Consider the following 15043-nt stretch of genomic DNA (forward strand, 5'->3'; position numbering starts at 1 on the left):
AGATGCTGCAAATGTTAGCACATGTTGCAGGCACAGACAAGTACAAGAATTCTGTTTTGGGCAGCATTGGTAGGATTTTGCCTTTTAGACAGAAGGATTCTAGTTTTCCGAGCTACAGGAAGTTTCGATCCAAGGAAGCAGGTCTTTATTTGCCCGATCCTGCTTATAATATTACGGTGGACAAAATTGTTCAGGTGGATTTCCTCTCTAGTTCTTGGTTTATGTCTGCTGAACTTGTGAAGACACTTTTTATTGAGACGCCGTTCACTTTCATGACAGGCGAAGACCTGCACTTAAGGTATGTACTTCAACGGATTCTACTTCATGGTGCCAAAATATTTTGACATAGTAAATCATATGTATGCTTTTAGAAAGTTCATCGATCGGTTCAACTAAAGGAGGATAATAAATTCGTTAGAAATAGTATATAACGCAAAGTTATACAACTTTGTTTTTCTATGAATATAAAAGATGTCAAATATTCTAGGACTGCTCCACTTGCAAAACATAGTGTACCCTTAAACTTTTGAGTTGATGAGGTGTATTAAATATAAAAGCATGGAGATCAAACTTTAATTGAGTATGAAGTTGTTGTCTGATTTAGATTAGCATATTTGCAAGTTGATCATTAGAATGTCTATTATTTTTAGGCACTTTAGGAAAGAATCTTCTTCACCTAACAATATTTGATTTCTTAATGTTCGACTTTTCTGGCAAAAGTGTTATACTATTGGAATCCTGCATATGCTATTTCTCTCTTGTATAATTAGACCTTTACCCATATTCATTGCCTCGTTTGATCCTTAAGTAGCCATATTTTTTAGCTTTTAAATATGCTTCATGAAAGTAAAGGAAATTTACTAGAATTTCTGATATTGAAGGTACTAGAATTAGTCACTTTTTGATCATTAGAATGTCTATTATTTTTAGGCACTTTAGGAAAGAATCTTCTTCACCTAACAATATTTGATTTCTTAATGTTCGACTTTTCTGGCAAAAGTGTTATACTATTGGAATCCTGCATATGCTATTTCTCTCTTGTATAATTAGACCTTTACCCATATTCATTGCCTCGTTTGATCCTTAAGTAGCCATATTTTTTAGCTTTTAAATATGCTTCATGAAAGTAAAGGAAATTTACTAGAATTTCTGATATTGAAGGTACTAGAATTAGTCACTTTCACATCCAAATTAGTAATATGTGCATGAGAAGAATATCCAATGTAAAAATGGAAAAAATGATGCATGGTTATGCCTTAAAATTATGAATAGAGACTATCTTTATAACCTCTGGCATGTTAACATTTCTCTCAAAAATTTCTAATGTATTAAATTTCCCGTAAAATAATGCAGCTATCAGCTTCAGAAGTACAGAAATGCTGGTTCATTTGTACTACCAGTTGATCCAAATGATAAAGACACTTGGGGTGACAGTGAGCATAGGTTAGCCTATGTATCCGAAACAACTGTAATTTTCAAGGACGTTGTTCAAGTCCGAGATGATCAATGGTGGAGGGCGCTCTCTACTGGCTACGTGACACAATGGGCATCGATGTATCCTCAAAAGATTGATGCACTCTTCTATGCCCACTCTGTCGATGAAGTTAAAGCTCTCGCACCTCTTCTGCTAAAGTTCAGTTCAACTGATGGAAAAAAGGCCTATATCGTTGTCTCGGGAGGAAACTTTTGCCCTTGTGAAGACGCTGCTGAAGCTTTGAAGTGGAATAAGGCGTTATGCAAAGAAAGAAGATTTAAGATTATGGATTTAAGAGTTGGTGCTTTATCAGGAAATTCAAAGTCAGAAATTCCTGTTGTTCAAGCAGTTTATGCTAGCGTGAAAGGACTTATCAAAATTCACAATCCTAGCCTTGTGATCACAGTAGCCGACACAGACTCTAGCGTGAAGAAAGCTCTGAAAATGGCTACTGAAGCTAACACAAACAGTTCAACACTCGTTCTACTACCTAGGTCATCAGTGTCAAAGGTTCTATGGATGGCTGATATTCGTTCCACAGCGTTGCCAAGTAAGAAATTAATGTGATCTTATGCCCAATGTTTCCCTTCTCTTTTGTCTAAAGTTGATCTAAGTTTCTGAACAATGCATTTTTGTTAGGGATTTTTTCATTTTTGGCCTGTCGGTGGTGAAGTTAATTATGGGCACTAGCCAAAATGTACAAAACATATACACTGATTATGTATATTATATGTATATTTGTGTATATAATATATATATATATATATATATATATGATATGTATATTTATATTATGCATATAGCTAAATTTCTGAACAAAGCATTTTTGTTACTTCAGATTGGAACCGGATGAGGATTCATGTGAATATCATCACACAGAACAGAGCTAATTCACTTGCAAGGCTTCTCAAATCTCTAGGTGATGCATACTACGTCGGTGAAGAAGTTCCTATAAGTTTCAATATGGATACTAAGGTGGATGAGGCAACTATAAAGCTTGTCAACTCATTTAATTGGCCTCATGGACCCAAAGTTCTTCGAAGGAGAATCATTCAAGGTGGCCTAATTCGAGCAGTTAGTGAGAGTTGGTACCCCTCCTCGGACGATGATTTTGGCCTCTTGCTTGAAGATGACATTGAAGTTTCCCCATACTATTACCTCTGGATCAAATATGCTCTATTGTCCTATCACTATGACCCTGAAATATCTCTTCCTGAGCTTTCTTCGATCTCTCTTTACACTCCACGGTTAGTGGAAGTGGTAAAAGAAAGACCTAAATGGAATGCAACAGATTTCTTCAAGCACATTCATCCAAACACACCTTATCTCCACCAGTTGCCTTGCAGTTGGGGTGCAGTTTTCTTTCCAAAGCATTGGCGGGAATTCTACGTTTACATGAACATGAGATTCACAGAAGACCCGAAGCAAAATCCCGTTCAAATCCCAAGATCAAGAACAAATGGTTGGCAAGCATCCTGGAAGAAGTTTTTGATAGACATGATGTACTTAAGAGGGTACGTTTCACTTTATCCGAACTTTCCAAATCAAACAAGCTTTTCGACCAATCATATGGAACCAGGAGCACATATTGCTGCTAAAGAAAATGTGATTAAGCATAACACGGCTGATTTTGAGGTGCCATTGCTAAAAGAAGACTTCAAAAACTTTCTGCCTAATGGGAAAATGCCTGCAGCTCCAAAATTGCCTTCATTAAACCTCTTCAACCAGCCTGTTTCTCTGAAGGGATTAAAGGCAGCTGGTGCAAAACTGGGACAGGATACTCTTAAATGCAATCAAACAGAGATTGTAGCTGTTAACCATGAGACAGGTGTACCATCACATTGTGCAAGATTCTGAAAACCCCACACTAGTCCAATTCATAATTCTTTTTTTCATTGACAGAAGGTTTATTCGCTAATTTTTTCGGATTACATCACTTGGTGGAAGTGATACTGAGGAATTGGGGTGAGCACAAGCTGAAACACTGATTTATTCATCCTTATTCCACATTCAAGGAAGGGGATGAAGGATTTCTTGATGACAGAACTGAAAGTTGTATATTATTGTAGCAGCCAAAAAGTGGCTATTTGTATCTTCTGCTTCTGCCTAAGTTTTGCATTTTCAATAAAAGAAAAAACAAGGAATGCCTCATAAATTTTAGCATTGCTTTTGAAGTTGAACTCCGTGGGTCAAGAAAGAGTGAGAACAAGAAATAGGGAAAGGGGATTACAATGTCATAATAAGATCAATAAAAATTCGAATTTTCAAGTTGAATCTATCAAAGCTTGCAGAATTATTTGGTACCTATGCTCGTGAGAGATAGAGGTATCCGATGAAATTAAAAGTGTGCTCAAACTAACCGGATACCATCGTCATAAAACAAAAATTCTAGTAGGACCAAGCAGTGGCGGAACCAGGATTTTCACTAAGGAGGTTCAAAATAAGAAAAAATAAACATCCGAAGAAGTCAAACGGGGTTCAGCGTCTACTATATATATATATATATATATAAAATAATTTTAACAATGTATAAACAGTGTAATTTTCCCCCGAAATGGATTCAGATGAACCCTTGACCCTTCTTCCCTCCGGCCCTGGGACCAAGAATGTATGGTTTATTATATTTAATCCGTATGTGTTATGTGAGTTCTTGAAATATTGATGAATCAATTTATTCAAACAATATTGGACAGGTAGTTGTCGTACGCTTGTATTCATATCTAAATAACCTTTTAGCTTTATGTTTAAATCAAGACACCTTGCATCAAGGAACAAATTAGTAACAACAAAAGTAAGATAGATCATTTCAACACAAAGTTAAGTTTATGAGAAAATTCAAGATATCTGTTGCTGGTGGGACGAGACAAATATCATGTGAAAATAATCGAGGTGGATTGGCCCGAACACCACGGTAAAAAAAAAAAAAAATTATGAGAAAATTTTGATTCTCATCCATATTGAGCACTTTATTAATCCATAATTCGTTTTCTTTTTGTTGTACTTTTTTCAAATCATAGGATGAATGACTATAGAGTGGTCGTACTTTGGTGGATCACAGGCTGTTCTAGGAAAGCAGACATGCAGTTTTTTGTGGCCACCATGTGGGACATTATCAAATTTTAATAATTAAAATAACGACACTTTTGAATTCGAAATTTAAAAGCTATAGTCACTTTATCAAAGTTTCGATCTACTCAAGAAAAAAAGAGGCAAAATTCAAATTCATCAGTGGTAAAGAAGTAGATTTACAATTGGATTACAAAGATCACAACGTAACTCAAATTCTCCATGAGATTTATATAGAACAAAAATTACAAAATTATCCTCTTGATTCATTTTAATTTTATGACCCAATTGTTGGTAACCCATCAGTTAAATGTGTAGGCAGTGGGTCTCCATTCTTAAACTGCTTCTTTCTTTCTTTTCTAAATCCACCAGACCAACAAAACTAAACTACGTAATAATTGATAGATTGACTATTTTAGTGTTGAATACTAGTAATACTTTTGAATTGCATTTTCTCACAATTCTTGCATTAATTGAGAAGAACATTGTATATTAAGCAAATCACCTGAAATTCAAGTATTTATATTAAATCTACCATAGCAATTAATGACTATTTACCCTACAAAACAAGTCTTTAAGTTGATTTTCTTACCATATTAGATCATTAATATGAATGCCGTTGAACTTTGATTATTAAATGATCTTGAATCATTTAAATTTATTACTCCCTCCCGGTCCACTTAGCCATTTGCACACCTTTAAGAAAATACTAACTCCTAGGCAAAATAGATAATTGACTAAACTACCCCTAATTAATAAGGTATTGAGATTTGGTCACGTAACACTTAATAAGGACAAATCTGAAAATGTAAAGTTAATTCTGTCTTAATCTGGTAAGTGGACACTCTTTTTTAACCAAAAAATAAAAGCCATGAACACTCTTTTTGAACCGGAGGGAGTATTACTATTACAAACACAAACTTTATTATTATATGATTAAAATTGTAAAAGTATTTTAATTATACTATAGACAGTATGGTAAGAAAGTGATTACAAATTTATCTTTGGGAGGGACATATATGTTTCAACATTTCGTCCATAATAAAACCAAAAGATTGAAATTAGACACCGATCTCTCAGGAAGCAAATCTCTCTCTATCTTTGCTCTGTGAAACCATCGAGGAAAACCTGTAATACTCTCAAACCCCAGTTGTTATATATAAATTGTTGTTCAATTTTATAGGGTTTTATATTTGGGATTGAAACACAGTTAATTTCCTATTCTTCTCCATTCCTAATTTTATATATTTGTTATTGAATCTTAGGGTTTTATGTTGGAATTTTGATCTCTTGTTTTACTTCGTTTATTGGCAAAATGAACTACATTTTATTATTGAGTTTTCACATTGAATCCAAGCTCTGCATTCTTGATGTTCTACTCGCATTTAATTATTCTCTTGATTAATTGAAGGGTCTAGAGATACCACAGTTTTGAATTCTTTTTACATTAATATTTTGTTGGAAGTTTATGACCCAGATCAATTGCTCAAGTAAGATTTGTTTGCTCATTTGCTAGGAAATTAATAAAATTCATAAGTTGAAGTTACAGTATTCTTTTTAGAGAGACTAACTTAACAGTTTTTAAACTGACATTCAAGTCTAAGAACTGTTAAATTGGTCTCTCTTAGAGGGTTTCCAGTAACTTGAGTGGCCGAGTTGGTTGAGCAGGGGATCTCCCAAATAGGGGGTCTCAGGTTCGAAACCCCCTCCATGCTTTTTCGGTCGAGCTCATCGAACGGGGCTTGCCTAGTGCGGTTTACCTCTCTCCTGTGTGGTTTGCGGGCTGTGGTTTGCGGGCTATTACACTGGAGCGGGGTTTACCCTGTGCGCACCCGAAGGGTAGCGGTTGCGGGTTCCCTTGTCATAAAAGAAAAAGTTCCGTAGTTAAAAGTGCAGACAGTTTATCAAACCCTGGGGATAAAATATTGTTGTAGTAATGCAGGTATGGCTCGTATATGCCCCCTGAGTAATATGACTTATCGTTTCAGGCATGTCAAGTTTGCTCTTTTGAAATTGGATGATGCTATATACATTTCTGGGATTGCTCAAGGAATTGGTTTCTGCGTAGTGCATGACCTTTGAGTTGAGCAACTATTATCACAATGGTAACCTCTCACCGCAGGTATGTAGACAAAAGAACGCATCGTTGTAATAAATTTCACCAAGTTTTAGTTGCCCTATCTCCTGGTTTTTTTCCATCAGTTAGCTTATAAAATAGCATCGTTGTTTTTAAGGTTCACTGGGGTTTTCAAAAGATCAAATGACAGTGCCAGGCTTATAATAACAACAATCATGGGAATGGTATTTGGATATTTCGTTGGCATTTCGTTTCCATCTGTTTCTCTAACAAAGGTATGTTGGCCCAACTTTTGGATGGTCTCCCTGGTGGAGAGTAATATGCCCCTGTCATTCAGTACAATCTTGGGTGTCCTTTGCAGATTACCTTACCGTCGAGCATTATGCCATCTCTTGATGTAGCCTTCAATGATGATCATCAGAGACTTAGCGGACGTAGTTTTCCTGAAAATCTTGGCACTATCCCTTTAACACCTAAGGTACTTATATTTCACTACAAGTCCTTTAAAATATGTATTGTTCCCTGCAGCTTCGCTACATTGATTCACTTGTATTCTTATGAAAGAGGGGTTGGAACAAGCTTTTGTACCAGCTTAAAAACACAATAATAAATTACTATTGAACGCTACCTTGACTGTCGTGTCCTGTAAATTGAAGTTAAAAATTAGCGGCACATTGTTACAATTGTATGCACTCATCATATTCTGAAGTTGCCAAATCTGCTCTATTTATTGGGTTTGTTATAAGCTCAGCTAATTTGGTTATTCTTGCAACCTTACAAAAAATTGCGGACATAATTGCATGATCACATGATCTGTTGCATTTAAAAAAGTTCGAAGATTTATATTCTAATTTCTGAGTAGATGTGGCATCCAGAGCATCGTGAAGTTCGTATTCAATTACTGATGGTGTTGATTTTGTTTCTTAGATATATGTTCCGACAAATCCTCGTGGTGCAGAGTCTTTACCACCAGGGATTGTGGTCCCAGAATCAGATTTCTATCTACGAAGGCTGTGGGGTGAGCCAAGTGAGGTAGGATGCAGAGAGTATCTTGTGGTCATTGGATTATTCTGATTTATACAAAAAGAAAGGATGTCTGGTCAGTGTAGAGTTTATTATACCTAGAATTATTCTGCGCTTCCTGAGGAAATTGATCATATGGTTACATGTCTATGTTATCAAACAAAATACAAAATAGTCATAAAACATGGTTACATGTAAGCTGAGAAAGAAATTTTCAAATTTCATAAGATATTAATCTTTGTTAGATTTGGAGTTTTATTCCTTCTTTACGTGTAGCCTTATGAATGTGGTGGAATTTCCAGGATCTGACAAAGAAGCCAAAGTATTTGGTAACATTTACAGTTGGTTTGGCTCAAAAGAACAACATTGATGCCTGTGTTAAAAAGGTTAGAAAAAGGAAGTTGATCCATCAAATGCGATAGCATACAGCATTGTCATTCTGTACACTGAATTCTATTTTATGTATTAGTTTTCAGAGGATTTTCAAATTTTGCTTTTTCATTACGATGGTCGAACGAGTGAGTGGGATCAGTTTGAGTGGTCCAAGCGTGCAATTCATATCAGTATTAGGAAGCAAACAAAATGGTAAGACTTTCTAGTTTATATAACAATCTTTGGGATTCTAAATCCCATAAATGATGCAAGAATCAAAAGAAATATGCCTGAGAATGTTTACCAATTCTGGCAGTCCTTTAGCATGTATAGCACCCTTCTCTTTGAGTTTGTGATGATAAGATGAAGGGGAAGGTTATTAAATAGGATTTTAGACTAGTCTCTCTTGTTGTTCCATAATCTTTTACTGCTCTTTCTATTTTCTTTAACAGGTGGTATGCAAAGAGGTTTTTGCATCCTGATGTTGTAGCTGCCTATGATTATATATTTATCTGGGACGAAGATCTGGGAGTTGAACACTTTAATGCAGAGACGTAGGGTTTTTCTCTGGTTGTTTTTCAATAACTTCTCATTCTTAAGAGTGTAAGGTTCCTCTTGTTACTTTTTGTTTCCACCTAATCTGGGCACCTGAATATGACAGGTATATTCAGCTAGTTAAGAAACATGGTCTAGAGATCTCTCAGCCAGGTCTTGAGCCCAACAATGGTCTAACATGGCAGATGACCAAGAGGAGAGGTGATAGAGAAGTTCACAAGTAAGTCCACTGTGTTGCTGTCTCCAATCTTTCTCTTTCCCTCTTAAGTCTTATCTGACAGTCCCCATCTCTGGGCCTCCCAATAGTTTGGATTGAATCTCTATATGGATTAGCTTGTGTTCGTGCACATTCAGAATTGTTTGTGGTGTGAAACAGGGATACGGAGGAGAAACCAGGCTGGTGCAGTGATCCACGGTTGCCTCCTTGTGCAGCGTACTCTCTCTCTCTCTCACACACACTCTTTAAAATGCACAAGCTGGACACAATCTAGACTTAGCTACCAATACATATATGTACATATTTAATTGATACAAACGACAAGCTTGATTCTCGCACAATTATTAATTTTATGCATCGAACTGTGCAAAATGCTACATCTTTTTTTTTTTTTGGAACTAATCACGTTCTCAAAATATACAGTTGTGTTTAAGAAATTTGGACTCTGAATCACCACCTTTTCATCATTCTTAAACTCAAGCATACAGGTGGTTTGTGTTTGGCATTAGTAGTTGATTGATTGATACATGTAGTCTAAGTCTTGCTATTTGCTGTCCCTTTTCTTACAATCCTGCGTCGGATACTTTTCTTTTGAGCCGAGGGTCTATTGGAAACAGCCTCTCTACCTCACAAAGGTAGGGGTAAGGTCTCCGTCCATCCTACCCTTCCCAGGCCCCACTTGTGGGATTGCACTGGGTATGTTGTTGTTGTTGTAGTTATCATGTTACATGTAATGCGATAGTACGTTGGAGAACCTGTGCTTTCTGAATTTCAACTTCCTCCATCATCAGAGTAACTTTGTCACCATATGACTAAGCTCTATCTATTATCCACTTTTTAGTAGTTTCTTCAAGGAAGACTTATGTAATATAACAACAACAACAACAACCCAGTGAAATCCCACAACGTGAGGTCTGGGGAGGGTAGAGTGTACGCAGACCTGACTCCTACCAAGGTAGGACGCTGTTTCCGAAAGACCCTCGGCTCAAGGAAGACGTATGTAATGTACCTGAAATTAGATGACGCAATATAATGTAAGGAATATCACTATGAATTGTTTAGTCTTTTAGTATTGAATGCAACTTGAGGCTTCATCCATAAAGACCAGGTCTAACAAATTTGAGTAACTTATCTGGTTATCTGCTGGTTAATTCTGCTTGTATGTTTTTTTCTCAAAAAAAAAAAATATTCTGCTTGTATGTTTTGATTCAGCATAGGGATTTTATGATTGAGCCCTATCATTTGTTGGGGGAAGAGGAGGTGGTTATGGGGCAGTGGAAGAATTCAGGAGTCTATGCTGTATCATGTATATTTATATTTTTGGGCATGACTGCAGATATTTGGGATTGAGGCACTGTTGATTGATAATTCCAAACTACAGAAACCAGTCTTTTAATTTCAGAAGCAAGTCCCCTGCCCCAAATCCTCCTTTTATTATCTCATTCTGCTTACTAAAGGAAAACGACAAATTGATATACAAAGGAAGATGGGAGAAGTATTTATATGTTATGAGATGAACAGCATGCCATTAATGTATTCTCGTTTAGCTAGTAAGATTTGAATTGGCACCTTCTGTACATATTTTCTTCCTGAAAACTTATGATTGAGCAAGTCAACTTCTCGTAAATTAGTTCTCAGGCAATTTTTAATTAGCAAGTATTATTTTGAGTTTTCTGTTCATAGAAATTTTTGGAAATTGATTTGTAGAAGGCCTGTCCTCAAGTGCACATCTGGTACTTTTAGCATTGGCCTGCAACTTATCTTTTTCCTGATTTTTTTTTTTTTTTCAGTTTTGTGGAAATAATGGCTCCTGTATTTTCTCGAGAAGCATGGCGATGTGTTTGGCATATGATTCAGGTAGTTCTTTCAATTGGGATCACATGCATCGCTAGCAATACCCGTATGGATTCATTGTAATCCTTTCAAGAGTGTGTTAATAAATACATGTGCTATTATAGTGACATCTCTGCTTCCGTTTGATGTTTACTTATAGAATGATTTGGTGCATGGATGGGGATTGGATTTCGCTCTCAGAAGATGTGTACAGGTCAGTAGTTCCCATTTATATATCTGTTAGTTGTAAAAGTGAAAGAGAACATGCCTCATGATAAAGATGGCTGCCCTTTTAGACTTTGATTACATTATGAGCCTTGAAAACAATCCTCTTTAGCATTGTAGAGGTTTCACTAATTTGAAGTATGGTGGACCATTTGCAATAAGTGTTACCCTTTTTTTTTTTGTGCAGCCTGCACATGAAAAAATTGGTGTAGTGGATTCACAATGGATTGTGCATCAAGTTATTCCTTCCCTTGGAAGTCAGGTGAGTAAATTTCCATTTCCAGAAACTAAATAGCTGAAATTTCTACTAGTTTTTCAAATTACATTCGCATTATTAGCTACGCTCTCATTTAAATAGATAATAAATTTATTCTTACCCCAGAACGGAACTCAAGTACATGTCGCCTCTTTGAAAAGGGGATTCTTACAGATTGTGTCATAGCCTGCATGCTGACCAATTTTAGTTCTGTATATAACACCGATAGCGCTCATCTGGCATTGTCTGAGTCTTTGAGATAATGTAGTTGTTGGAAATTTGTTTGCTTATTTTTTGTTATAGTAGTATAACTCATGTTGATAGATTCAAGAACCTACTACTCTAGCTTGAAGAGTCCTCTGGAGGCTGATTCATAGGATGACTGAATCTAGTATCATTTGTCTTTATAAGTAGGAAGAGACCAGATTATTGGCTTATAGAGAGCAAGAATGCCACTTTACGACATGATTTAAGCCCTTAGAGCTGAAGCTGGTTTTCCTTATCCATATGTGAATATATATATATATATATATATATATATATATATATATATATATATATATATATATATGCTGAAGCTGTTTACTTATAGTTTCTTTCAAAAACTTAGTGCTGAGGTCTTTTGGGAGAGGGGGAAGGAGGAAACGGCTCAGTGCTTCCTTGTATTTTTGTACAACTTGTTATCATTTCTTAAGTATTTTCTTGACGCAATTTCTGTTATGTGAAACATACAGGGTAGCTCGGAGAATGGTAAAGCTCCTTGGGAAGGGGTAAGCAAATCAGCGGCTCACCTCAAATCTAGTTTGACAAATATCATTTCTCCTTTGTTTCACATCTTAATTACTTGTTTTCTTTTGTAGGTAAGAGAGAGGTGCAGAAGTGAGTGGGCAATGTTTCAGGATCGGTTAGCCCATGCAGATAAGGCCTATTATGCACAGAATGGGAAAACCAGAGTATAACACCACCTAGAACTTGTTTGTACATTGCTTCTTTTACCTTTTTCTTTTCCTGTTTTAGGTATGCCTAATTCTTTTTGCCAGCATTTCTTTATAAATATTTGCTTTTACCATAGAGCAGCAACATTTCTGTAGTTCGTGGACAGTAAACGGTACAATATCGAAAGGCCTCTTGTGCATAGATGATACATGAGATACAGTCCATCATTGTTGTTCACCTTCATCCTTTTCTCTTGTATTCTTATTTCTGGAGTGCTTGCACAATCGGTGAATGCATAATTCTGGTTCATAACCTTTGCCGGAAAAAGAGGAAAAAATTGAGAGTTACTGAACCTAAAGGAAAAATGTGAAATCAACCATCTGGGGATAGTATCCAGACTGAAGATATCGACGAAAGTTAATACCATTAAGACGAACTCACATTAAGTACTGGAATGAGAGGATTATAAGTATGGCTTAGTTTTGCGCCTATTAAGCCCAGTTAGCAGTGACAAATAATTCAATATACAGTATGGCTTTATTTTGTGCCAATTAAGCCGTTATATTGACAAAAATTGGAGAACCAAATCTGATATGAACCCACAAAAATATGGTTGACTATTTATGGTTTTGGGTTTATTTGGCTGTAGACTTTTATTGCATACTCTAATGATTGTTTGCGAATAAATAATATAATGCAGGAATTGTGATATCGAAGTCTAAGGGACCGTTTGGCCATGAAAAATTTTCACTTTTTCCTGGAATTTTTTTTTCACGTTATTTGAAAATCAGCGTTTGGCCATGAAGATTCTGTATTTGGAATTCGAAAAACGCTTAAAACTATGTTTTCACTTTTAATACATTCGAAAAACCAAATATTCTTTGCAAATACTATAATCAAACACAACTCCAACTCCAAAATTTCAAATAAAGTGAAAAATATTTGGTTTTCATGGCCAAACAGGCTATAAGAATGTACTTTTTATAAATTATTTAGTAGAATACGTTAAAAACCTTTACGAGTTCACCATCTGCTAATTTTGTCTGTACTTTTTACTTGTTAAAGAATATGTATTTTGTTTACGCAAACTAGTCTATTTACTTCAAGTGTAATTTGTAATATTAGGTGATATTTTTATTCATATTTTGTTTCAGAATAAATATTACTTCAGTTAAGTTATGCATGTATTATTTATGCTGAATTTTATGTCAGTAATCAAACTACATCACTAGATAGGAGGTTATAGAAGGCTAGTTGTAGGGCTAGTATTATTTTCCTTTCCAGTAGGATCAGTATTATTTTCGTCATTTTACTTTAATATTCTCAGTTTTGTCCTATAGTTTCTTATCCTTTGTTTTCTGCTACTATCTGTTATTTCTTGTACTTCGAGTATTTTATTTATCTATGGTAGCTACTAATCCTTTTTTTTTTTTCCAAATTGTTTTATCATGGTCTTTTCGCTTTCGTTACTTCATTTTCATACTGCTTTGAATTCTTTTGTCTTATCTGGCCTTTTTTTTGACTTTCTCTCTTGAGCGAGGTCATTCGGAAGCAATGCCTCACCTCTGCAAGAGGGTAGGGAAGATCTAAGACACTTTGCAGGCCGTGCGTTGTGGAATTTATTTGGTATGTTGTTGTTATATTTATTTGTGTAGAGTTTTATGTCAGAAATCGAACATCGCTGTGGTAAAATATAGTTTCACACCAAAATAATATTTTCTTATGCCAGAACTCAAATGAGGCACTTCAAGGAGATAGATTTAATTAAAATGATGGATATTCTACACATCTAGCACTTTAATATTATCATCAATCATGTAATTCCTCATGACCCTTCTCCCACAACATTTTTTTATTTTTATTTTTTCCCCACAACATTTTGGAGTATTAAATTATGGTGGAGACTTCGAACGCTATCCATGAATATTAAAATGTCGTCCCTCCTTTAGTTTCTCTGTCCCACTATTATGGGACCAAAATATATTTTCAGCTGGAAAAGATTTGTAGTTTATTTATTGTTGCGGAACTCAGCGACTCAAAACCGTTGCATTAAATGATTTGTATTTTAGGTCAGTTCGGATAAAAATAATAAAACTCCCCAATTAACTTGTTCTTATTTGTCGTGATGCAATTTAAGTCGTACCAACTCATTGAGATGCAATGAATATTAAATCAAATTAGTTGTCAAAATTCCAGTTTTGTAAGTTTTGCATCCAATGTTGTCAACATCATGATTTTATAGCTTGCGCACTGTGGATTTTGTCAGTAAGTAATTTAGCTGAAATGACTATCAATTCTAACTGCTCTAATGTTTCTGTCATACAAGGTATTTATGCTACCTGTAGCCCATAAACAATCATTGCACAACTACTCTTGCTTCCAATTTAATGTTTCTCCTTATCTTTAGTATGGAGTATGATTTTATCTTTTACCAGGAGTATGATTTCTTTGCATAGAATAATAATTATACCTCAATATGATAATTCTCCTAGTTATTCATACTTTTATCTTATTTCCGATCCTCATAAAGTTTGAAGGATATCTTATGTGGGGGCTAGTGTATGAGTATCACAATTTGCAATTCGAAAATTTCACTTTCACATAGTAATAAGTAATGTATAAAAGCATGGCTAAGATCTTTTTTTTTAATCATTTCCAAGTAACTCCTAACTTTCGTTGGACAAAAAAAAAAAAAAACTCCTAACATTCTCACTATAATTTTCTCCTGGTATGTTTTTCATATGTTGATTCTTGAATGTTAGGAAGTTACATGTATTCTCTAACAACTAAGAAATAATATGTGTAGTGTAAATTGGAAAACACTTTCGACCTCTCTGAATAAGTAATCTCATTATAAAAAATTAATGTGTCCTATGGATCGATCAAGAATTAGATTTCATTATGAAATTGGCTAGTTTAATTTTATGTTGACTGTCAAGTTATTGCAAATCTTTTTTTTTTTTTTTATTTAGGTTTGGAATCGACAATGTGAGCAAATTCACGCCGGAA

The 15043-nt window shown here is 35.2% G+C and overlaps 2 protein-coding genes across 2 annotated transcripts in view; both read left to right on the top strand.

The window, feature by feature from the left end:
* The window catches only part of LOC132054021 (uncharacterized), a 5136-nt gene extending 1318 nt beyond the window's left edge, over nt 1-3818 (top strand). Inside the window, exons 2-4 of the mRNA XM_059446104.1 lie at nt 3-298; nt 1354-2024; nt 2313-3818. Coding sequence (XP_059302087.1) covers nt 3-298; nt 1354-2024; nt 2313-3331 — 1986 coding nt within the window. The 3' untranslated portion in view covers nt 3332-3818. The remainder of the gene's footprint in view (nt 1-2; nt 299-1353; nt 2025-2312) is intronic.
* A 1713-nt stretch (nt 3819-5531) lies between these two features.
* Nucleotides 5532-12277, top strand: LOC132052778 (uncharacterized). Its single transcript, XM_059444460.1, has 15 exons — nt 5532-5670; nt 6529-6662; nt 6775-6892; nt 6979-7095; nt 7545-7649; nt 7943-8026; nt 8110-8225; nt 8465-8566; nt 8674-8787; nt 8944-9000; nt 10575-10641; nt 10778-10831; nt 11030-11104; nt 11833-11868; nt 11959-12277. The coding sequence occupies exons 2-15, from the start codon at nt 6643-6645 to the stop codon at nt 12055-12057; spliced, it is 1164 nt and encodes a 387-aa protein (XP_059300443.1). The 5' UTR covers nt 5532-5670; nt 6529-6642; the 3' UTR covers nt 12058-12277.
* The last annotated feature ends 2766 nt before the right edge of the window (nt 12278-15043 follow it).

Source organism: Lycium ferocissimum, chromosome 4, assembly GCF_029784015.1.
Source record: "Lycium ferocissimum isolate CSIRO_LF1 chromosome 4, AGI_CSIRO_Lferr_CH_V1, whole genome shotgun sequence".
In the NCBI taxonomy this organism is placed as follows: Eukaryota; Viridiplantae; Streptophyta; class Magnoliopsida; order Solanales; family Solanaceae; genus Lycium; species Lycium ferocissimum.